Source organism: Gymnoscopelus microlampas (assembly GCF_963454915.1).
Source record: "Gymnoscopelus microlampas genome assembly, chromosome: 7".
NCBI classification, from domain to species: domain Eukaryota; kingdom Metazoa; phylum Chordata; class Actinopteri; order Myctophiformes; family Myctophidae; genus Gymnoscopelus; species Gymnoscopelus microlampas.
This window is the reverse complement of record NC_139944.1, coordinates 19,046,409-19,071,616: the sequence shown is the minus strand read 5'-3', so window position 1 is coordinate 19,071,616 and position 25,208 is coordinate 19,046,409. Positions and strand designations below refer to the sequence as shown.

The following is a 25,208-nucleotide window of genomic DNA, read 5'->3' as shown; positions in this document are numbered from 1 at the left end:
TGAGAGCAACATGAGAGTGGAATGCTACTTTAGGCTTGTTTTTGTTAAAATGTAATTTAGATAGCATGTTTATTGGACAGATGCTAGGCTTGTTGTTTGCCTGGTATCCTAAAGTTTCAATGCACAGATTATTATTTTGATAGTATATTGTTTAGACTGATGCTAGGTTCTTGGTTTACTTGGTATCCTAGTTTACTGAGGCACTACACTGTCTCTCTGCTTTGATGTAAGTGTTTACCTTGCTTAAGTCAATTTACAATTTAGGCATTTAGCAGACGCTCTTAATCCACAGCGATTTACAGTAAGCAGGTAAATACAAGGTAATACATCAAATGCATAGAAATAGTATCTGGGATCATAGGTAAACCAAGTCGCTCTGGATAAGAGCGTCTGCTAAATGCAGAATACATTGTAAAATTGTAAAATGGAATAATTACAACTGCCTGTTTGTGTGGAGGGCCCAACCTCCACACAAACAAAAGACAAGGTTCAGTCTAGTCCTGAAATGGCCATTCAGTGATGTAGACCACTTTTAGACCCCTTTACAGTTTATACATGATGTATAACCATAAGCATCGTATATATACACTCAGACTGTATGTCGGTATACAGTACACTGTGTGAGACATAAGATTGAGATTGATAACGTCAGCGTTTCAGTTCATGATGTGTGTGTGTGTGTGTGTGTGTGTGTGTGTGTGTGTGTGTGTGTGTGTGTGTGTGTGTGTGTGTGTGTGTGTGTGTGTGTGTGTCTGTCTGTCTGTCTGTCTGTCTGTCTGTCTGTCTGTCTGTCTGTCTGTCTGTCTGTCTGTACAAACGTATGTATGTAAGCTCACAAAAGCGTTGCGCCGCATTGTGAGCTTATAGATCGTCTATTTCACAGGATGTTCGTAAACCCCAGTATAGGGACTGTAGGGTTTAAGTGGTCAAACATTTCAGTTGAGTTTTCCTCTCTGATTTCTTAAAGGAAGTTTGTTTTCCTTAGTTTGGGTGCATAATTTGAGAATGCAGGATCTGCTATTGTGTTTTCGTCTCCCTCCCTGTGTGTGTCTCATATCAAATGTGACATCTCTAGCTCCAGGCTAGGGTCTAGCCTGCACTTGGGGATTCTTGCTTTTCTCCCTGACTCTCATTTCTCAATAGAAGCTTTTCTATATCAAACATGATCATGCCACAGATTAATGCCCGCATTCCCAGGACTATGGGTTACAGCAGTGCTTCACCAACATGTGGGCCGAGGCCCAATGGTGGGCCGTGAGTATATATATAAACTTATATCAGTGGTTCTAAAACTTTTTCATGTCAAGGACTTTGATTGATTGATTAGTTTATTGAATATTAAAATTCAAAAGGATAAAAACAAGAAAGCCCGCAGGCTTGTTTCAATTGTACATTACAATTGAAACAATACATTTTGGGACCCCCAAAATGTATTTGGCCACGGACCCCCATCTCAAAATATTTTGTTCCAGGGACCCACAGAAGCAAAGATTTGACTTAACAATATATATATTCAACGATTTGCACACATTTTCCCCCAAAAAAAAGAAGTAGATCTACAAGCTCATAGCACGGCAGGATGTGACGGGCTATGAGCTTGTATATCTGCTACTTTTGAATACTTTTGTTTACCTGGTATCCTAAAGTTTCAATGAACAGATTATTATTTTGATAGTATATTGTTTAGACCAGTGGTTTTCAACCTTTTTTGCGTCAAGGACCCCCAAATTGACACATATTGGCCCAGGGACCGCCATTTGAAAAGATATGCCAGGGACTCAACCATTTTTGATTCCTTGGGGGTCCCAATCTACACAGCAGTATCATAATCAGTGTTCATATAACTCTGAGAGTGTACAAATGGAACCAAATGGACCCGTTGGGTCCATTTGGTTCCATTTGTACACTCTCAGAGTTACACACACACACAAGGTTCAATTTGGTTACTAACTATTAATTTGTCTGGGGACCCCCTGGAACCCCCTCAAGGACCACTGGTGGTCCCCGGACCACTGGTTGAAAACCACTGGTTTAGACTGATGCTAGGTTCTTGGTTTACCTGGTATCCTAGTTTACTGAGCCACTACACTGCTCTCGTGCCCATTCCTTGGTGCGTGTATTTTATACTTTGGCTATTCAACAATTGCAGATATACCAGCTCATAGATAGCACGTCACTTCGTGCCACGCTATGAGCTTGTAGATCTGCTATTTTTTTGAAAAATAGTGAAAATGTGTGCAAATCTTTCCAATATCCAACAGGTCCTGGAGAAGAACATGCGTCTGGAGTGTAAGTGCCATGGTGTGTCGGGCTCCTGCACCACCAAGACATGCTGGACCACGCTGCCCAAGTTCAGACAGCTGGGCTTCATGCTGAAGGAGCGCTACAACCAGGCCATGCACGTAGAGCCTGTTCGGGCCAGCCGCAACAAGAGACCCAAGTTCCTTAAGGTCAGTGGCGGAAGAACTTGAAGTAAAAAAGGTTGTGTAGCAATTTACAATTTCTATTTCAAAAATGTCCTATTGCAATTCCATTGATTGTTTCACCTCTCATATCATATTTCCTGTAGCCTAAGAACCAATAATAGTAAGTAAATGTACTCAGTTTACTTTTCTATCCACTGCTCCAGGTCAAGGATCCGCAGTCGTACCGTAAGCCCAAAGACACGGACCTAGTATTCCTGGAGAAGTCTCCCAACTACTGCGAGGCCAACCCCCTTACGGGCAGCATGGGCACGCAGGGCCGCCTGTGCAACAAGACGGCCCTGCAGCCCAACAGCTGCAACCTGATGTGCTGCGACCGCGGCTACAACACGCACCAGTACTCGCGCGTCTGGCAGTGCAACTGCAAGTTCCTGTGGTGCTGCTACGTCAAGTGCAACACCTGCAGCGAGCGGACCGAGGTTTACACCTGCAAGTGAAAAGGATTTTTATCGGATGCTTTATTTATACACACACACACACACACACGCACACACGACCGCCGGTGCATGGCGGATCAGTGTGTGTTGTGCACATCTTTGAGTAACAGGGTTATGGTGGTCTGACGGATAATGGAAAGGGGGAAAAAAAACAGCCCATGTATGGAGGTCTATGAGCCATCCGCAACCAGTCGCACCCTGAGACCTGCTTTGAACGGATACAGCCTGGACCAGTGCACTAGTGCATTTAGTGGAATAGTGGACCAAGTAGGCTAGTGCACTCCAGTGGACAAGTGGATTTGTGCACTAGTGGACTAACGGACAAGTGGGCAAGGGGATTAGTGCACTAGTGGTGTAGTGAACCAGTGGACCAAGTGGACTAGCGGACCGAGGGTCCAACACAGTTGTGTGTTGATGACACTGATGTCAGTGGATATGTCACATGGTACTTGACAAGGCTTAATGTCTGCAGTGGGAAGCACTTGAGTCTTATGTGATACTTTGTTGCAAGGCAGTGTCGCGCTGCAAAAGTAGCCAATCTATGAGATCGCTGATCGCCAATCTATGAGATTGTAGATTGGCTATTTTGGCCCTTAATTACATGTCCAACATACTAACTGCATTCCCAACATACAGTACAGACACCGGGTTAAAAGCGGTTCCAGTCTCTGGCATCCCGAGTCATGTTTTCATCATTGAAGTTGCTCTGGCATTCTTTGACTTTTTTGGAATTATTTAATGGGAGTCATGGATCGGCTCAAACGTTAATAGAAATGTTGGTAACACTGTCTATGAAGCCCATGTATAATAATGCATTATATTCTTTATGACACTGTATAATTACATTAATGATCATAAATACTCCTGATGCTCCATAACAATCATTGCACATTATAAAGCATTTTATAATGACTCATGAGGTCAAGTATAAAGGCTTCATAATCTGCTTATAACACTGTATAATTACAGTTATAAGCACTCATAAGTACTCACTATGGAATAACAATAATAACACATGTTTATAGTGCATTATAGACATGATGGGCGTCTTAGATGGTGTTACCAAACGGTCTTATTCTCTGGTCATTTACACTGAAATTGAGTATCTAACGAGGAAACTACTGATTGTTTTTTGTTTGTTTTTTCTGTTTTTGTTTTAATTCTGGTGAGTAAATCTGGAGTAGAAATTTGCTTTTATTTTTGTGTGTGAAATGTTGCTGAAGTGCTCTCAAAGTGTTGTTCTTGTAACAGACACAGCTTAAACACTGGAGATGTGTGTATATACTGTAGTTTATTGTTGCTGTCAGGCAGAAACCTTGTATCTCCAGATTTGAAAGTTTTGATGTTTTTTGTTCTGTACATTAATGCCCTGCTTCGATCATACAGGAGTGCCGCACAAAAGTAGTGAAAATAGCAGATCTACAAGCTCACAGCGCGTCACACCACGACATATTGTGAGCTTGCGGATCGTCCATTTACCCACATTTTTTAATGATAAAAAAAGGAAAGGTTTTGGACATACAAGGTTTCCACCTGACAGAGACGTCATGTAATATGAGTCAGTGTCTGAAAACAAGGAAGACCCTGCCCCCCCTTAAAGGTATAGTTCATCCAAAACATGAATTCATGGACACTTGTTTTTGTCACATTCCTGAGCAAATAATCCAATATTTGATGATGCAGGAGCAGTAGGAGGTCATGGCAAAACTATATAAAATAATAATATAAACACTCACAGTGTAATCACTGCCAGGCCCACGGATGATCCAGGTTCAAAGAGAATGTTTTAAATATAGTTTTGCTCTTGTTAAGAGTGGTCTCCTATTAACTTCAATTAGTCAAATGTTGGATTATTGGCTCAGGAATGTGACAAAAACACAAAAATCCAACAATTCAAGGCCCCATTGGATGAGAAATTGATTGAAAAAAGTGCAGTTTCTTTTTCTGTGAACTATTCCTTTAAGAACCAAACGAACAATGTATTTTGCACAATGCAACGTTGTGCCTTGTGCTGCGTTCACACTGGCAGTGACAAAACGACCATGAAAATACACACTGACGCCTGACACAAAGTTGAGCTGGCTTCAACTTCTCTGCAGCGTTCCAATGACGCAGTGAGGCGTCAATCAATCATGTTTTCCTTTCACCGTTTCCACTCCCCTTCTCTCTCTGCACACAATTACTGCTTGTAATGGGGGGAGAAAAACTCATTCTTGCTGTCAGCCGAGTCCCCTGTTCGTTTTGACCCATGTCTTTATATTTTCCTTTATACTTAACACTGTTTTTATGCTCCCACACACGGACGCACGCTCGATGACGTCAACGTGCGCTTTGAGCGACATTTCAGTGTAGCTCAGTGGTTCTCAACCAGTGGTCCGGGGACCACTAGTGGTCCTTGAGGGGATTCCAGGGGGTCCCCAGCCAAATTAATAGTTAGGAACCAAATTGACCCTTATGTGTCTGTAACTCTGAGAGTGTACAAATGGAACCAAATGGACCCGTTATTGTACACTCTCAGAGTTAAATGAACACTAATGATGATGGTACAGTGTAGATTGGGACCCCCAAGAAATCAAAATGGTTGAGTCCCTGGCATATCTTTTTAAATGGGGGTCCGTGGGCTAATATGTGTCAATTTGGGGGTCCTTGGCACGAAAAAGGTTGAAAACCACTGGTGTAGCTGACTGACCAAGCTAGGTGGTTTTTTGTCTCTGTCGGGTGGAATATCTCATATCTCCAAGATCGTTACTTTTCAGGATTCAAATTGAGAAATAGCAAAAGTAGCAGATCGACAAGCTCAAGCTTGTGGATCTGCTACTTTTGCTGCTTTTGTGTGACGCTGTAGTATGATTAAGTAGGGCATTAATTTACGAAAAAAAACACAAAAAGTTAAGATATGGAGATGAGTGGTTTCTGCCCGACAGCAATGTTTTGTATCTTTTGTGGCTGCCAGTGTGAACGCAGCATAATAGCCGTTTCAGACGGAGAGCGAGTGACGCAGGCGTTCTCGCTTGGATCAGCGGGGATCACGCTGCGATCATTGTTGTTTTGTCCTCCTGCGCGTAAGCGGGGGAAAAAAAGCTGACCACAATCCAGCTCTTGGCGCCCGCGGGCGTGTGCACGAAACGAGCAACGAGAATTTCACGGGGCCGCGCTCGCTTGCCTCTCCGCCCTTCAACTTTTACACGCGTCCCAAGTAACCGCCTGCCTCTCATTGAAAATTAATTACTAAGGCGCGTCACTCGCTCCCCGTCTGAAACAGCCTTAAAGCCGGTCCAGACCAAAGATTCACAACGCAACCATTTGCAACACAGTCCTAAAACTGTGCTTTGCAAACTGGACAGTCCACACTCAGGCCCGAGCTGAGACCGATCACCGCTTCCACAGCAACATGAGATAAACCAGTAGTTCTCAGACTTCTTCGTGCCAAAGACCCCCAAAATTATATATATTTGGCCGCAGACCCCACATCTGAAACTGTTTTGAGCCAGGGACCCCCAGAGGAGAAGATTTGTGTTAAAAAAACAAAATCAAATGTATTCAAATATTTTCAATACCTTCAAAATAAAAAAAATAAAAAAAGTTAAAAAATAGCAGATGTACAACCTGAGTTTGTATATCTGCTATTTTTGAATAGCCAACGTATAAAATATGGATAAAGGGATTAAAATGATTGTGACGCTGTATTAACACATTTTGCTGGGGACCCCCTGGAACTCTCTCAAAGACCCTTGAGGGTAGCCTATACACTTTCCTTTCCTTTCTCCCATTTGCTCGCTCTATGTGTGCATTTTGCGACACAATGAGCTGACCTTCAACGGGGTAATTCAGGCCGCTGCAGCAGGTCTCTGCAATGTTCTGCAATGGTTTCGACGAGTTGCGAATCTTTGATGTGGACTGGGAATGTCTTATCAGAACGCTGAACTACTGAAACACGGGGGTTGGGTTTATTATTATCATTATTATTATTATTATTATTATTATTATTATTATTATTTCATACTGGCTTCTATTCCCTTCCCCTCCAGTTTGCTGCTATGTTGTCTGGAAAACCGTGCCCTGGTCAGTGTAACCTGAGCGAACCAGGAAACAAGACTGAGCATCCAGAAAAAAAAAAAAAAAGAAGACAGAAAAAAAAGAGAATCCCCTTAATATTCGTTGATAGAATATATTTTGTAAGAGATTATTTTTATAAGAATATTTTATTTATTTTTTATTTCATTTTTCCGTAAAATATTCTGTTAGCTGTTTTCTGACTGTATGCAGTAACTGAGTCTAGAGCAGTGATTCTCAACCAGTCTGAAATGCATTAAGGTCACGGACCCCCATTTGATATGCTTTTTTTCCCCGCTGGGACCCCCCAATCATCACTGCAAAATGTACAGACCATGGTCTATTTGGTTCCCAACTGATCAATCACTTAGTTGGCGGACCCCCTGGTGTCCACGTTGAGAAACACTGGTCTATGTAAGGGAAATATAAATGGTAAAGTTCCCAGAGAACACAAGGTTATCCTACAACGTGTTGCATTGTATTCGTAACGCAAAGCTGACAAAGAGTTACATTTTGGTTGGAGTCTATTAGCTCTTTTCCACTGACCATAACAAAGTGAGCCGTGCTCTGCTCCATGGCTCGGTTTCACATAAAGGTTCCCAGAACCTACATTTGGGGGCCTTGCTCAGGATGTGCTACTAACCCTGAGTTCTGGAAACCCACAACAAGTGTAGCACAGTGGTTCTCACACTTTATTAATTTCAAGGACCTCCATAACTCTGAGAGTGTACTAATGGAACCAAATGGACCCAAGGGGACATTTTGAACCCCCTCAAGGAACCATGAGGGCACCTGGACCACACTTTGATACCCACTGGTGTAGCAGTGTGTTTCCAGTGAGCCAACATGCACAATATCAGAACCCTGACTCTGTTTGACCAGAATGGAACAGTGCCTTCATTATCATTGGTACCTGTGAAGGAAGTAAGGAAGAGGCCCAATATCTTTCCAATATGGCGGCTGTGCATAGACCTATTCACAGGTTTCTGGGTTCCCCATCGTAGTGGAAAAGAGCTCCATGTTTTCATATACAATGTTTCAGTAATCCACAGACATACCATACACATTTTGGGATTTTTCAAGTTTTATTGCTACTACTGCACTGTAAAATCCTGAGTTTTCATTTAAAAGCTGCATTCTGGAACGTATTTGAATGAATAAAAGGTCATTTTAAGCAATATGTCGAGTATGTATCTATAGAGTACAATTTATTACATGGCTTGGTTGAATGCTTGATTCTGATTGGTCAATCATTGAATTCATCTGTGTATTATTTTTTAATAATGATCGCTGAACTCAATAACAGACTGCTGCCTAATCAAAGACTCAGAGCACCTGGCTCTTATCAATCTGTGTCGTTAGATGTTTGCCTTGTCCAACATGGCAGCCATGTAAACAAACACACAATGTCATTTACACAGCTTAACAGTGCTCTCAATAATGTTTTTGAAAATATTAAGCGAGAAATAGACATGTTGTAACCGAATATTGATTCTATTTAATCTAGGCCTATCGTGTTTCCCGAGACAACCTCATTGCACTGGACGCACCTGGCATGAATTAACGGACTACTTTCATTAACGTAAGCAATGTTATGTTCTTAGTTTTGGGTCAATGTATCAATTTCTTTATTAAGTATAGACGTGTAATAAAGCGAGGTAATCATTGGGGAGCAGATAATTATGGCGTGCATGAACTGTACAGTTTACAGTTTACAGTTTAGGCATTTAGCAGACGCTCTTAATCCAGAGCGATCTAGGCTACAGCTAAGCAATTAAGGACACAAGATAATATATCATAATAGGCTACATCATAATACACTTTATACATCAAATGCATGAACAATTGTGATCTAATAATAAAGGAATACATAAGCCTAGACCAATAATCTAATAATAACTAATACATACCAGTGTGTCAGAGACCAAAGACCACCAGGGAATGATGTGAATGAAGTGATAATGTCACTTTCATAGTCGGCCTAGTAAATAAATAAGTAGGCTAAATAAATAAGTAAATAAGAAAATAAAAAAGGACGTAAGTAGCTAACCAAGTAAGTAAGTAAGTAAGTAAGTGAGTTAGTAGATCAATAAATAAATAAGTGGCTTATTGCTGTTAATCAGTTGAGCAACTGTTAAGCAACTATGGGTCCATTTGGTACCATTTGTACACTGTCTGAGTTAGGAGTCGATTTGGTTCCATTTGTACACTGTCTGAGTTAGGGGTCCATTTGGTTCCATTTGTACACTGTCTGAGTTAGGGGTCCATTTGGTACCATTTGTACACTGTCTGAGTTAGGGGTCTATTTGGTACCATTTGTACACTGTCTGAGTTAGGGGTCCATTTGGTTCCATTTGTACACTGTCTGAGTTAGGGGTCCATTTGGTACCATTTGTACACTGTCTGAGTTAGGGGTCCATTTGGTACCATTTGTACACTGTCTGAGTTAGGGGTCCATTTGGTTCCATTTGTACACTGTCTGAGTTAGGGGTCCATTTGGTTCCATTTGTGCACTGTCTGAGTTAGGGGTCCATTTGGTTCCATTTGTACACTGTCTGAGTTAGGGGTCCATTTGGTTCCATCTGTTTAGGATGAGGATTTGACAGTGTAGATTGGGGTCCCTGCAGTCGTCTAATGGATCAAACTGGATCCAACTGACAATGATTGGTACCAATAATCAAATTAAATAATGTAATATGGACAAAGCATGCCATGCATTTAACTATACTTATCACTACTAAATATAGTGACAATAGCTGATCTACAGTACTACAAGCTCACAAGCTGGTAGGTCAGGTATTTTTGCTATTTTTCAACAGATAAATTCATACAGAAGAATGGAAATGCATTCTAACGATAATGTAACATAATTGTGATTATCTCAAATGCGATCGGGCGATTATGTAATAATTGTTACAGGCCTACTTATGACATCATTTGGTTGTTATTGACCAACCGAAGCTGAACATCCCTCTTGTTGGGTTGAAGTAGGCTGCAGACCTAATGGTGGGAGGGAGTGCAGTGTGCCCATGCACGAAACTGTTACTTTTCAGGAAATGTGAAAGAGAACCTGTGCTCTAATGGATAGAAAGTAGTTATTATTTAGTCACAAGATCTTATTAATACTTTTCATTGGTTCAACATTCATTAAAACCGATAGACACACTTAACCACTTTCATTTTAATATTTCCCCCAAAATAGCCAAAATAGCTGATCTACAAGCTCACAGCACTTCCCATTGCGATTGTAGATCGGCTATTTTCGTTACTTTTGCATGACAGATTTGACATAATTGTGTTTTGCATGACAAAGTAGGGAATTCATTTACGAAAAAAACATGAAAAGTTGAAATATGAAGAGGTTTCTGCCTGACAGCAATGCTCTGGGGAGGAGGAATGGAGGGAGTTGGAATCGTGCGGTCGGTCTTGATGGATGACTTTGACATCTGCTTCATTCACTGCTTGGCTACGTTGCCACAGCAACCACGCTGTGCCCCCCAGAAATGCTGCCGGGCTCCGAGAGGAGGCCAGGCTGCCCCATTAGCGGGACGGTAACCGTCGGTAACCATGCATGCCAAACCCACATCACTTGTGTTGGATGCTATTTATTTAGTGCCAAGAGCAAACAGGAAGGGAGGGGTGTGCAGCGTGTGTGTGTGTGTGTGTGTGTGTGTGTGTGTGTGTGTGTGTGTGTGTGTGTGTGTGTGTGTGTGTGTGTGTGTGTGTGTGTGTGTGTGTGTGTGTGTGTGTGTGTGTGTGTGTGAGAGAGACGGGGGGGTCAGGGATGATGTCAAGAAGGATTTAAATGTGCACAGCGATGAAGAAGGTCTTAACATCCCAGAAGAATCGACACAAAACCTCCCAGGACTAAACACAGCTTCAATAGAAGTATGGTGAAAAGGAAAGGCAGCTTCAGTAGAAGGATGGTGTAAAGGCCAGCTTCAACATAAGGAGCCAGCTTCAACATAAGGATGGTGTAAAGGAAAGGCAGCTTCAGTAGAAGGATGGTGTAAAGGAAAGGCAGCTTCAGTAGAAGGATGGTGTAAAGGAAAGGCAGCTTCAGTAGAAGGATGGTGTAAAGGAAAGGCAGCTTCAACAGAAGGATGGTGTAAAGGGAAAGCCAGCGTCAACATAAGGATGGTGTAAAGGGAAAGCCAGCTTCAGTAGAAGGATGGTGTAAAGGAAAGGCAGCTTCAGTAGAAGGATGGTGTAAAGGAAAGGCAGCTTCAGTAGAAGGATGGTGTAAAGGAAAGGCAGCTTCAATAGAAGGATGGTGTAAAGGAAAGGCAGCTTCAGTAGAAGGATGGTGTAAAGGAAAGGCAGCTTCAATAGAAGAATGGTGTAAAGGAAAGGCAGCTTCAATAGAAGGATGGTGTAAACAGGAAAGGCAGTTTCAATAGAAGGACGGTGTAAAGGGAAAGGCTCGGACACACACATGGCAATGACGTTGTCACACAGCTCCACAAAGGCACTGGTTCTCAAAGTGGGGTCCGGGGACCCCTAGGGGTCCTTGAGGGGGTTCCAGGGGGTCCCCAGCAAAATGAGTCAATAAAACATAGTGAGCTTGTAGATTTGCTATTTTAAAAAATCTTGGAAAACAAATATCCAAAATATTTTCAGATCCGCGGCCAAATATTTCAAGGTCATTTGGGGGTCCTTGATATGAAAAGGTTTGAGAACCACGGCACAAAGGGAAAGGAAATCATGTAAGCTTGCTTTTTAAATAGATGTCAACTAATGTGAAATAATGTAGCTTTCAGTGATTTTACTGCATATCACCACAGAGAGAGGAGGCCTGTCATATAGCCACACTTGTAATAGTTATTTATATTAAACGTTTTGTTGTTGTAAAAATAAGTGTTAAATAGCTTTATATTCTGATGGTGCATTAATCCAAGCGCTTTTCATTCACCCATTCACACACCGACGGCAGAGGAAACAATGCAAGGCTCCAACCTGCTCATCAGGAGCAGTTACTTACTGTAGGTGTTATTCAGTGTCTTTTGCTAAAGGACACTTGGACAGTAACACTGGGGGTGCCTGGGATCGAACTGGAAACCTTCCGATTCCCAAGCAACCGCTCTAAACCGCCTGAGCCAATGCCGCCCGATAGTAATCACTGAGCTTCTTTGTTTAAATTGGCAACCCACCTGAACATTTATTTTCTGTTTATAAAAGAGCTGGAGAAACAGAGAGACCCCTATTACTGAACAAACACTCTATAGCAGCCATTCTCAAACTATACTTTTGAGATTTTCAAGTGGGTCCTGATCCAGAAAAGACTGCTCTGTAGCAATGATTAATCAGAATGATTAATCAGAATAACAGCTTTCACTTTTTTTTTTTACAAAACTTTTTTTGTTTTAACCAAAATAATATCACTTACATCACCTTTAACTGGCTCATGGAAATTGAGCGTAAACACGTAAACGGCATCGTTCAAAATGAAGTTGTCTGTCCCAGGTTGGACCATTCAAGACGGAGCAGGCTTAATAACTATCATTATTCCTGCACCTTCACAAGCAGGGTTAATGAAGGGCCAATAGCATTCTACAACCCTGAGAGCAGTGACGTGATAACGCAGGTATGAGCCCCGAACAACCAACACATACTTTACTATACACCTGAAGGCACTCACAAAGGTTTATTCAAATTGAAGCACTCGTAAATCAAACATTTATCATCACTCTTTTTTCCAGTGGTGGAAAGTAACTAAGTACATTTACTCAAGTACTGGACTTAAATAGAATGTTGAGGTTCTATGGCATTACTTAGATACTGACCAAGATACTGAAACCCGGTTACTGACCAGGATACTGACACCAGAATACTGAGCCCAGGATACTGACACCAGGATACTAACACCCAGATACTTATACCAAGATACTGACACCAGGTTACTGACCAGGATACTGACCCCAGCCAGGATACTGACACCAGGATATTGACCGGGATACTGACCCCGGACCATACACCAGGATTCTGACACCAGGATACTGACACTGACACCAGGATACTGACACTGACACCAGGACCATACTGACACCAGGATACTGACACCAGGACCATACTGACACCAGCACCATGATACTGACACCAGGAACATGATACTGACACCAGGATACTGAGCAGGATACTTTTTACTCTACTACAATTATTTGACAGCTTTAGTTACTTTAGATTTATTTTTGTAATCTTAATTTCATTAATACAAAACATGCATTAACCACTTAAGCCACTTTGACTATTTTCACAATAGTTAGAACATTTTGAATAATTTTACATTTTGGTACTGCATATTTGGCTGTATATTTTTGATGCCAAAACGTATTTCAAATACCTGTACAGGCACTTTTTACTGTTAACAGAGTATTTTTATAATCTGGAATTGCTACTTTTACTTAAGTAAAAAGTACTTCTCGCACCACAGTTTGTTTTTTTTACCCTGTTTTATAGTGCATCCATAATATATTTTGTTTTTGGCTCTGGAGTGATTGAATAATGGTTGTTGTTGTGTGATTTTTTTTGATTAAATGATCCCATGGTTTGAGCATGTCAGATAATAACAACCCTTTCACCCTGAGCTCAACTTTTCCATCTGATTTTACATAACAAGGTTTCTGCCCAACAGCGGGAAGAAACCTCTTATCTCCATATTCTTATACTTTTTGTCGATCTGCTACTTATGCTATTTTTGAATTTGAATCCTGAAAAGTAACATTTTTGGACATATGAGGTTTCCACCCGACAGAGACGACAACATAGCTGCAAGCTGCTTGCACCATATATTATCATGCATTCTGCAGTGCTGGTAGAAGTACTTCACCCGTTTTCAACCGTATCTTCATTTAATAGGTCCTCACTAATGTTCATTATAAGATGGCCCCATTTCTGTCTACTCACTCTGTGTCTCAGAGGAGGGCTGTTGGACAAAACCTGCTTGCCAAAGTGGTCAGATGGGTGGGCCATAAACACTTTCAGGGCATGTTTTTTTTAATGATCGATCAATCGATTGTGCTCCGGCTTGGATCAGTGGAACTAACATATAGTATACTTTTAAATACATATTTATCAAGAAAAAAGCATGTCATTTGTTTCACACACACAGGACACGCACGCACGCACACACGCACAAACACACGCACGCACGCACGCACACACACACAACCTGACATCCATTTTTGGATGGTTTCATTGCTAATCTCACCTGAGCCAGAGGCACATAGCTGTGTGCAGGGTGCATTCTTTCACATGGGCTGTCATGACTAAGCACTTTATGTAAATACCCAATTGGACTCTATATTTATGAGATTATGTGGGGTTTTCGTGTTGCACTCATGCGAGCAAACTGCTTCTTTGGCCCAAAACAAGGATGTTTTTTTCCTCGTCTGTCAACATGCTCCTTTTTGCAAAGTCCTATGTGGTTCTCAAACATTTTGATGTCAAGTACCCCCAAAAATGTATTTGGCTGGGGACCCCCATCTGAAAATACTGTGTGCCAATGGACCCCTATAAGAGAAGATTTGTAATGTTCATCATTTTCACATCCCAACATTTTCTAACCATTTCTGATAATAGCCGAAGTATAGAATAAGGTTAAAGTGGATAAACTGTTTTGCCATATTAACTCATTATTGCTAAGGGGCACCCTGGAATCCTCTCAAGGACCCTGGGGGTCCCCAGACCCCACTTTGAGAACCACTGAGATATAGACAGTGGCGTCTCATATAGGGGCTGAAGGTTGATTTATACTTCATAGTAGCCTACAACATTGTTGTGCAGCAGAAATAACTGCAAGCCCACAACGCATCGCGTTGCAACATGTTGCTTGCATCTGTGTGCATCTGCATGTGTCACACCGTTGTACGGCCAAGACTAAAGGCCATTTAATCAGAAGGTAATCAGATTAAAAGTAATCAGGAAGTAATCAGTCACCGGTTTGCCTCCAGACCCGATCTACAGTACATGTCAGAAGTGCCCCTAAGCAAGACACTTGACCCCTTCATGCTCATCTCACACACATAGAAGTCTCACACACACATGCCCATGTCAAAACTTGAATTGTGTTTAACTGTCTATTCTCACGAGGAGCACAGTGTGTCCCCGCGGATCCAAGCTCCAATGCTTCCGCATTTGAAAATGTTTCTAAATGTTTTCAGTGCTGAAAAATTGTAGAAAATAAAGTGGATGTGCAGTGACGTAAATTATTCCTCCTGTAAATCAAATTGGTCGAAGCATTATACAGCTTGCTGCTTAGCAGGGATGGAAATTAAAGAAATGTATTTTAAAAAGATATTCTCCTCAATGGAAATTTCATACAGATGACAGCTTCTTGTCTATGCACGGCTTTCAGAAGGCGTAGTTACAGACTCTGTGTTGCATTGGAAGAAGACAGAGGTGTGGACTTCAGATTTGAGACTTGACAAGCTTAGGACTTTTTTGGGACTCGAAACAAAACGGAGTTGGACTTGACTTGAGACTTGCCTGTCTTGACTTGGGACTCGAGAGCAAAGATTTGAGACTTACGTACTTGAAAAATCACACCCTGTGTGAAGGAAGCGGTGCCTTTGGGGCGGGGCTTAACTCTTTTCAGTTCATCCCTATTGGTGGTCTGAGTCCACTTACCAAATTTTTACTTGGTAGCATGCTGCAAACTGGAATGATGGCTGTTTAAAGCCCAGCCAATGGGCAGACAGAGGGGGCGGGGCTTAAGTAATTACAGTTTGTCCCTATTGGTGGTTTTAGTCCATGTACAAAATGTGTACTCCCTAGCATGCTGCGAACTTGAGTTATGGCTGTTTAAAGGCCAGCCAATGAGAAGAGGGGGCGGGGCTTCAGCAATTCATGCTCGTTCCTATTGGTGGTCTAAGTCCACATACCAAATTTGGACTTGGTGGCATGCTGCAAACTGGAGTTATAGCTGTTTAAAATCCTGTGCTCATCCCGTGCTTAAACGGGCGGACGGACATAACATACGCTGGGGGTCGCTGGACCCCTCTTTGATAACTTCAGCAATTCATGCTTGTCCCTATTGGTGGTCTAAGTCCACATACCATATTTGGACTTGGTGGCATGCTGCAAACTGGAGTTATAGCTGTTTAAAATCCCGTGCTCATCCCGTGCTTAAACGGGCGGACGGACATAACATACGCTGGGGGTCCCTGGACCCCTCTTTGATAAGCAGTGGCAAGGGCAAGACCACCAGGTTTATGAACAGCTTCCACCCGGCTACCATTGGACTGTTGAACAAGGCATGACAACCGCCTGTCATCAGGCTGGCCGTGGACTTTTTCCTTTACCTGTGTTTTTAGTTTTTTTTACCATGTGGTTTGTATCAGTGAAAATGACATGTTTGTGGACTGTGTTGTTTGAACCTGACAAATCGCTGACACTCTCTGCACCTTAATCTCATGTACAACGCGCTAATATTCTTTTGCACCTTAATGTGTAGGTAATATCATGTACAGTATAAATACTTGCTGCTATGTCGATGCACCTTACGTCAAACCTCATATGACCAAAACTGTGACTTTTCAGGATTCAAATTCAAAAGTATAGCAGATCTGCAAGCTTGAAACGCGGCGCGAACGCTGTAGTATGATCAAGTAGGGCATTAATTCACGAAATAACACAAACATTTAGAATATGGAGATGAGGTTTCTGCCCGACAGCGACGATATACTGTATGAAGATATCTTTTGTTGATTTACCTTTTTACCTTCTCCTCCCGCCACCACCCCCATCCCCCCACAACCCCTCACCCCACCCCTCTTCTTCTCTTTCTCCTTTCAGGATACAACAACAACGAAGGAGTGCGCACAAAAACAAAGTCATTTCTTTTTTACACCTGTAAACCATGTGATGTGACAATAAAGCTGATTTATATTCTAAGACATGGTCCTGCATGGTGGTGCCAGCCAGCGGGACACCCAGTCCCAGCAGCCACACAGGAGAAAAACAGCCTTTTGTCTCCTTGCAGATGACTGACAGCACTTCTAAATCCCCATGAAGCCCAGGGGAGTAGCATCACCACGCACTTAATTACACTTCTGTTCCTCCTGCCAGGGCCTTTCTACCACATGTGTGGCATGTATCTGAAATTACACTCCATGTATGGAAAGACACTCACACACACACACACAACTTGTGTTAGCTTGCAATTCATACCAATTTGTGGAATAATGTAGAAGAGTGTCACGCTGTCATTAGAGCTTTACAGCGAGTGTTTCCCAACCTGGGGTCCGGACCCCCCTTTTAAGGGACGGAAAAGATCACGAGGGGGGGACGTCACCACGCCTTGTCTGTTTGGGAAGCAGTGGTTTACAGCACCCACCCGGCGGAACAGAAAGAAAGGTGAGGTGTCTCTACAAAGGGGCTTACACCAGACGCTGCACCTTCATCCCTGTAAAAGTGTGCGAGGAATGTGGTAATGACACACACACATGCACCCACGCACGCACGCACAGACACAGACACACAGACACACACACACACACACACACACACACACACACACACACACACACACACACACACACACACACACACACACACACACACACACACACACACACACACACACACACACACAGACACACACACACTGGTTTGTATTACTATACTTGTGAGGACATCAACCTTTTAGGACAACAATTTTATTTTAACTGTACGCCTAAAGCTGAAAAACTGCAGTTGTGGTGAGCTTGCAGATAGGCAATTTATCGGTGCATGACACTGGCACGCAACTATGACATAAATCTTGTTTTACTCTAATTCCTACCCCTAAACCCAACCTCTAAATGTTTAATTAGTATTCCTAACCCCAAACTGAATATTTTCCTAATTGTAAGTGTATCTCTAAAAATATTTTTTCAACCATAAAGAAACCATTTCTCTTGTAAGGACCAGGAAAATTGTCCTTACAACGTCCATTCCTCATATTCTACTTTTCTTGTGGGGACATTTTGTCCTCACAATTATAGTAATCCATCCACACACACACGCACACGCACACGCACACGCACACGCACACGCACACACACACACACACACACACACACACACACACACACACACACACACACACACACACACGCATCGTACATGAGAAGCTCCGTACAGACACGGAGCACATGGGAGGTATATGTCCCTGTGGCCAAAACCAAAGGAACCTCGTAGTCAATCTATCAGCCACACAAACCACTTCCCGCTCTGCGCTCTGTAAGCTATAATTAAAAAAACAAGAGATGTAAATCCTCACAGAATTCACGGAGCTTGAGGGCTTAGAACTCCCATTTCTGGTGCCTGAAGCGGGCACCCGCTGAGGTCGATTTGAACGAGCGATAATCAACAGTTCTGTCAGATGAAAGCTTTGAGTCAGGATGGTAGTCACTCTGGAGCAGTGTTCATTTTGACAGCAAATTGGTATTTAGATTCATTTTAGTCTGTTCAATAAAATTCCATTTACTTTTAATAATATTATTTTTATTAAGATTTTAGTCGACTGCGTTGTGAGAATGTAGATCGGCTATTTTCGAAGCGCGAAACCTGCATAAAACGACTTGCCTTAGTTCTACTGGATCTTTTCTCCACTAGTCCCTCCCTAACATGGGAATCGAAAGGTTTCCCCTGGGTTTGTATCGAAGCATCCTTGAGCAAGACACTGGTCCCTCCCTGGATGGATACAAGGTTTCTGCCCGACAACATGGCTATTTTGATGATGCATGAAATCTCACAGAATTCTCGTATTCTTGGCTGTTTCATCAGCATGCAACATTTCCAGTTGCTTTGGGTTGAGGAATGCGATGCATCCTCTCACAGACGAGTGGGTTGGGAGGGAATTTAAACATGGATGACAGTTTGAGGGAGTCATCATGCTGAAGTGAGTGTGAGTAATAAATGAAGAGCTTGACGACAGACTTACACAACACTGTATCAACGGTCCTACAATAATGAAAACGATTTTGAATGACGAATCAAAAAACACTTTCCACACTTACAGTGGATCTGTCGACATGGATGCTTAGAGAGAGGACGTCTGAAATGTAAACTACAATCACTTCTTCGTCATGCACATCACAATGTTTGATGATGATGCACAATGTTTGATGATGATGTTGCAATAATCTTATCTATTTATTGTATTTCTAGCTGCACTATAGTGGCAGGGCTCCAAGGATGACCGTTGAAGTCCATTCGTCTGTCCGTCCATCCATCCATCCGTCTGTCCATTCATCTGACTGCCCGTCCGTCTGTCCATCCAATACATTCCAAACTAAATATCTGTACTTCTGCAGACTGGATTTCCTTGGAATTTGCTGTGAAACGCCCATGCTCAATAGGGAATGAGCTCTATACCTGTAGATTTAGGTGACCCCATGGCCTTTCATTTTGATTATACCCACTTCACATACTGTAGCAGCCCAACATTTCCCACACAATAACACAATAACTAGTGTTTCCCTGTAGGCCTATGATCACATTCTTATGAAAAATACTGATTACACCAATCGACGCAACCCAGTTACATGTTACAAGTTGTTTTTATCTTGTTGCTGTAAAGTGACTTTGAGTACCTAGAAAAGTGCCATATAAATCGAATGTATTATTATTATTATTATTATTACATGATCGTTCGAACAACTCTTATGTTCAACAGTAACCAAAGGTTATGTCCACTGTTGGTTGTTAGAATGCCATTTATACAGGATAGCACTGAATACACTACTAGTGTATGATGCACTATGATTACATGTCTAAAATAAAAAGACCAACTTGGGATATAACTTGAAAATCAGCTAAAACTAGAAAAAGTGCTCCTCGGAGCACAGGTCTCCGCCTGGTCAGGTTGCAAAAATCGGCCTCTTGGTGGCTCTAAAACAGACGTATGTGAACTTTCACGGCAATCGGACGCTGCGTTCATGATTTGTGGCATTTTGTTCAAAGCGAACCACTCCTGCAAACTTAAGATGTCAATCCTAGCCAATCAGGATGGAGTACAAAAAAATTGACAGATCCGTCGTGATCACATGACTATAGTATAATGTGTACAGATTTGCGTGATGTTTGGACAAAATCTGTAGGAGTAATATAAAAAACATGTTTTGCAAAAATCGGCCTCCTGGTGGCGCTATAACAGGACAATGTGAAAAGGGTCGCATTTCATCCTCGGCCTAGTGGGAATGTACTTACAAAGTTTCACGGCAATCGGATGCTGCGCTCATGATTAGAGGATTTTTTTTTTCAAAACAAACTTTAGATGCTAATCTATGCCAATCAGGATGGAATATGAAAAATCGGACAGATCTGTGTTAATCACATGACTATAGAGATAATGTGTACCGATTTGAGTATATTGACTTGACATTGGTACAGTATGTGAGGTTAGATGTAAGGTGCTTGAACATCAGGTACAGCAGTAGTCTTGTCCTCTGTCCTTTGCAGCAGTAATTCCATGACCATGTCAGTCAGCCTGGGTAGCATCACTTATTTAATTAGCATGTTCTCCGTGACATCAGCAGCTCCGTGGCCAGCTGTGTTGTTCCGACAGTGACAGACACCTCTGACCTCACGCTGAACTGGGCCGGCAGCCAATCGGGCGGCAGAGGGAAGCCTGCCCCCGCGGCTAGAGCCATAGCTGTCGCTCCAACACACTGAAGAGCTAAACGGAGATGGAATTTCTCTTGCCAGATCGATGGACACACACACACACACACACACACACACACACACACACACACACACACACACACACACACACACACACACACACACACACACACACACACACATTATCCGGAGCATCCGGAATATCTTAATGGAAAGTGTGTGTCATCGGAGCGACCGGTGACACAGCCCGCCAAACACGACAGAGAGTGACGGACGTGATGGAAGCTTCACCTGTTAGAAATACAACCCAGTCACCAGAGAAGAACGTAACCGTTGTACGTCTCTGCAAACCATCTGAAATGCAAGCTGATCTGTCAGAGGGCTTCCATTTCCCATGTTATCTTGCGGGGCTGTAGACAGTGCCGGCGGTAAGTCCGTTTGACTTACATATGCTGGACTTGCAAGTGTTGGCTCACTGAAATGAAGTTAGAAGCAAAATGGCTGCCAAGTGGGGTCAACGCACGGCGCTTCTGTCCCATTGGTTGGCACGCGGTCAAGGTTCACCAATGTTGGACCCAATGTTGTTTTATGTCTCACATCATGTGGACCACAATGGAAACGAGCTTCAGCTTTTTTGTGTCTAATTGCTATTGAATGGTGACACTGTTGTGATTTTTGCCAATAAAGTATTCTATTCTATTCTATTCTATTCTAACAGGGAAGTTGACGCTTCTGGCAAAAGATTAAAAAGTCTATGGGGAAAAAAAATAATTCAGTGATGTTTTCTCTGGTGAGCAGGCTGTAGAAATAATGACCAGCATCTGAACCTGTCCTTTTTTTAACAGCAAACAGCTCAGACTAAAAGCCCAGATGGATGTCAGGGTGTCGCTTACGGACAATTTATGCTCCGTCGTACAATGGTGTCTTCTTCTTCTTCTTCTTCTTCTTCTTCTTCTTCTTCTTTCAGCTAATTCCCATTGGGGTCTCCACAGTGGGTCATTTGTTTTGATCTGGTTCTGTTTTCTGCGTCTTTCTCGTCACTCCAGAAACCTGTATGTCGTCTCTCACTGAATCTATAAACCTCCTCTTTGGCCTTCCATCTTCAGCATCCTTCTCCCATTGTACCCCTCATCCCTCCTCAGCACATGTCCAAACCATCTCAACCTCGCCTCTCTTGTTTTGCCCCCAAACCCTCTAACCTAGGCTAATCCTCTAATGCAATCCTATTTTATTTTTCATTTCAAGGACCCATAAGTGTGAGAGGGTACAAATGGAACCAAATGGACCCATTTGTACCCTCTCAGGGTTACAGACCTGTAAGGGTCCATTTGGAAGCCCCCCAAGGAACCCTGAGGGTCCCTTGGGGGGAACCACTACTCTAATGTAGTCATTTCTGATCCTATCAATCCTTGTCACTCATACGACGCTTATAGATCGTCTATTTCCCCACGCGCGACACCATCGTATGATGAACTGTAAATCAGACTTTGCTCGGAAAGCCTTCTACGTAAATATCAACTTTCCTTTCTCGAAGAGGCTGCAAGCTGTCTAAACAATGACAGAGGCTGGAAACCAACAAGCAACATGAGGCCGGCCTGGGAAAGAAGAGCAGCAGCAGAAACAGCCTCCAGTTCCAAACTTACATTCCCACAAAACACAAACGTTGTTTGCTTAACTTCTGGATTTTGACAGGTGCAGAGGAGGGGGGGGGGGGCTTTCCTAATTAACTTTGTTCTATTTTACTTTGTTATTTACGCGTACACACACACACACACATCTCTCTCAAGCCCTCATTACGAAACAATGCAACGTACACAGTCAGTTTAGATCTCTTAAAAAAATGGTTTGATATATCAAACGTGCGGCTTACTGTCACTCCTTTCATCTTCTTTTCAAATAGACGTTGTAATTATATTCAATCTGAATATATCAGCTGTTCAACCAGCAAAAGGCTTTAATAGTAGAGGTCTACATGACACTGACATCTGTGGCGGGCCCCAGTCTGATCCCCCCCCCCCCCCCACACACACACACACACCCCCTATAGATTACCTGAATTGCTCTGCCACAGGCAGGCCTATCACCATCATACAGTGTGCAAATTCCATCTGCAAATGACAGAGCCCACCCCCCTCCCGCCCCCACCCCCCCCCCATCTCTTCCACCCAGAATAAAACGGCAGCATATAATTGTGTTATGGGTCTTCAAAAGGTTTTCATCTAGTTCCTTCTTTTTGTGTGTATGTGTGTGTGTTCTCTGCCTCCGCCAGACTCTTGTCAGGATCACATCAGAGACTCTGAGAGGTGAGATGAAAGCCTGGACGCACAGAGCTACCGTTGCTCTCCATTGTCTTCTCTCATTATTACCTCTGACAGCTGAGAGAGGATCTATCTGCTTGTTTTTTAATATGTCTCTCACACACGCGCGCGCGCACGCACGCACGCACGCACACACACACACACACACACACACACACACACACACATATAGGAGAAGCTGCATGTTGGCTGGAAACCTTGTATGTCCAAAACTGTTTCCTTTTCAGCAAATGTTAATACGTTTCATTGGTTCAATATTTTATAAAACCCACAGACACACCTATAACCACCTAAACCCTAGATGGTTGACCGGAGTCCCTCAGGGCTCTATACTAGTATCTTTTCAGTTTTCTGTTATTGTGGGGAAAGCTTTAGCTGAAAATAGCAGATCGACAAGCTCACAACTTGTCGATCTGCTACAGTATGTTCTGCGAAAGCTTTCTCAGGGTTTAAGTGGCTAACCACTTTCACATTAAAAAATCCAAAAATAGCAGATCTGCAATGCTATTTTCACTACTCTTACCAAACACTGTTGTATGATGAAGTAGGGCATTAGTTTAAGTTGAAATATGGAGATACAAGGTTTCGGCCTGACATTAACGATATAGGAGCTGCACGCATCATTTTCACACGCCGCGTACAACAACCACAATGCCGCTCCGCTTCCCAAAAGCATGACGCTTGGCACACAACTGACAACTTTGGGGGGATTTTTTCTACTTTTTTTTTCTTTTCCAAGTGGAATCGATGTCTTGTCACTTGTTGAAACTTGTTGTTCTATAAAGCAATGCTCTGGCGAGCTCCGCTCCGCGTTCACTTGATCCTGTCCCGGGATGATGATAATGATGCCATGCAACGCTTGCAAAAAATGACTCAGCCTGGCAGTCATGGTTATTATTTATACTAATCTCCCGGTTTCCACACTCGTGTCAGGCCGTGCTGTGCCATTGCACTGACCTTCCTCTGTACTCACAAGATGGACAAATCAACAGATTACGTATTGTTTGAAAGATTGGAACACTGGTTCAATACATGGGGTCCAGGGAGTCCTTGAGGTGGTTCCAGGGGGTCCCCAGAAAAATGTGTAAATACAGCATCACAATTATTTTAACCACTTTATGCATTTATACGTTGGCTATTCAGAAATAGCAGATCTACAAGCACACAGTGCGTCACTTTGTGCTGCAAGCTTGTACGTACATCTGGTATTTAGGAAGAAGGATTTTGGACAATTTTAGCATTTTTTAACTCAAATCTTCTCTTCTGGGGATCCCTGGAACAAAACATTTTCCAGCTCAATGACTGATAGTTAGGAACCAAAAGGACAATTACCTCTGAAGAGTGTACAAATGGAACCAAATGGACCCTCACAGGTTCATTTGGTTCCATTTGTACACTCTCAGAGTTATATCAATTTTGAACATTGACAAGGACAGTGGCAGAGGTCTCTTTACCGCTTTCACATGCAGAGAGATGTTTAAAATAGATGTTTCTAACCTCTGAGTAAGAACCTTGCGCTACGTAATCAAATTAGAAAAGAATTGTGAGGGGACATTCTGCATAATGAGTACTTCAAGTATATTTAGATGCAATTACTTTTTTGCCAATAGCATTTTCAATGCCAGCCTTTTACTTGCAACAGAGTATCTCTACATTGCAGTGTACTGTAGCAATGTAGATTTGCAATAAGCAAATCGTCTCTGTCGGGTGGAAACCTCATATGTCTAAAACAGTTACTTTTCAGGATTCAAATTCAAGAATAGCAAAAGTAGCAGATCAAGCTCGAAACGGGTGCCTTGGAGCTTGTATATCTGCTACTTTGCTACTTTTGCGCAGCACTGTATTATGATCAAGAAGGATGTTAATACGAAAAAACATAAAAAGTTTGAATATGGAGATAAGAGGTTTCTGCCCGAAGGCAACAAAATGACTTAATAAGTCAAGACAAATCTGAGTTGTACTTCTTCCACCAACCGGTCCATTTCCCTGTACTCAACAGGCCATATGATAGTCAGATCCACCAGTATTGTAGCTGCACTGCACAGACACACAATGGCCAATGCTTCCCTCAGGAATAAACTGTAGCAGCTCATGCTGGAATGCCTTCACAGCTTCCTGGAGGCCATTCCCCATTCAGCAAACAATCACTGCCAGCTCATAAAAGAGACGTTTGTGTGATATGTCAGCGGTGTGTGTGCAGGGCTTAAAAAGCAAAGAGATGGTGTGGCCAGATTGCATTCACTTTCTCTCCCGGAGGGGAAAGCTATACTATTATTACCCGCAGCCATTGACACAGGTAGAGGCTTTGA

General features: G+C 42.6%; 1 protein-coding gene across 2 annotated transcripts in view; it reads left to right on the top strand.

Moving 5' to 3' along the window:
- The window catches only part of LOC311049734 (protein Wnt-7a-like), a 38,920-nt gene extending 14,303 nt beyond the window's left edge, over nt 1-24,617 (top strand). The window contains exons 4-6 of one of the 2 annotated variants that reach the window (XR_014601227.1): nt 2,262-2,450; nt 2,630-5,293; nt 24,590-24,617. Coding sequence is in view for 1 of the 2 variants with exons in the window: in XM_084063544.1 (XP_083919670.1) it covers nt 2,262-2,450; nt 2,630-2,920 (480 nt within the window). In the remaining variant the exon portion in view is untranslated. Of the gene's footprint in view, nt 1-2,261; nt 2,451-2,629; nt 8,112-24,589 lie in introns of those variants that run through there. The other variant, XM_084063544.1, reaches the window with a different exon arrangement.
- Nucleotides 24,618-25,208: the final 591 nt, after the last annotated feature.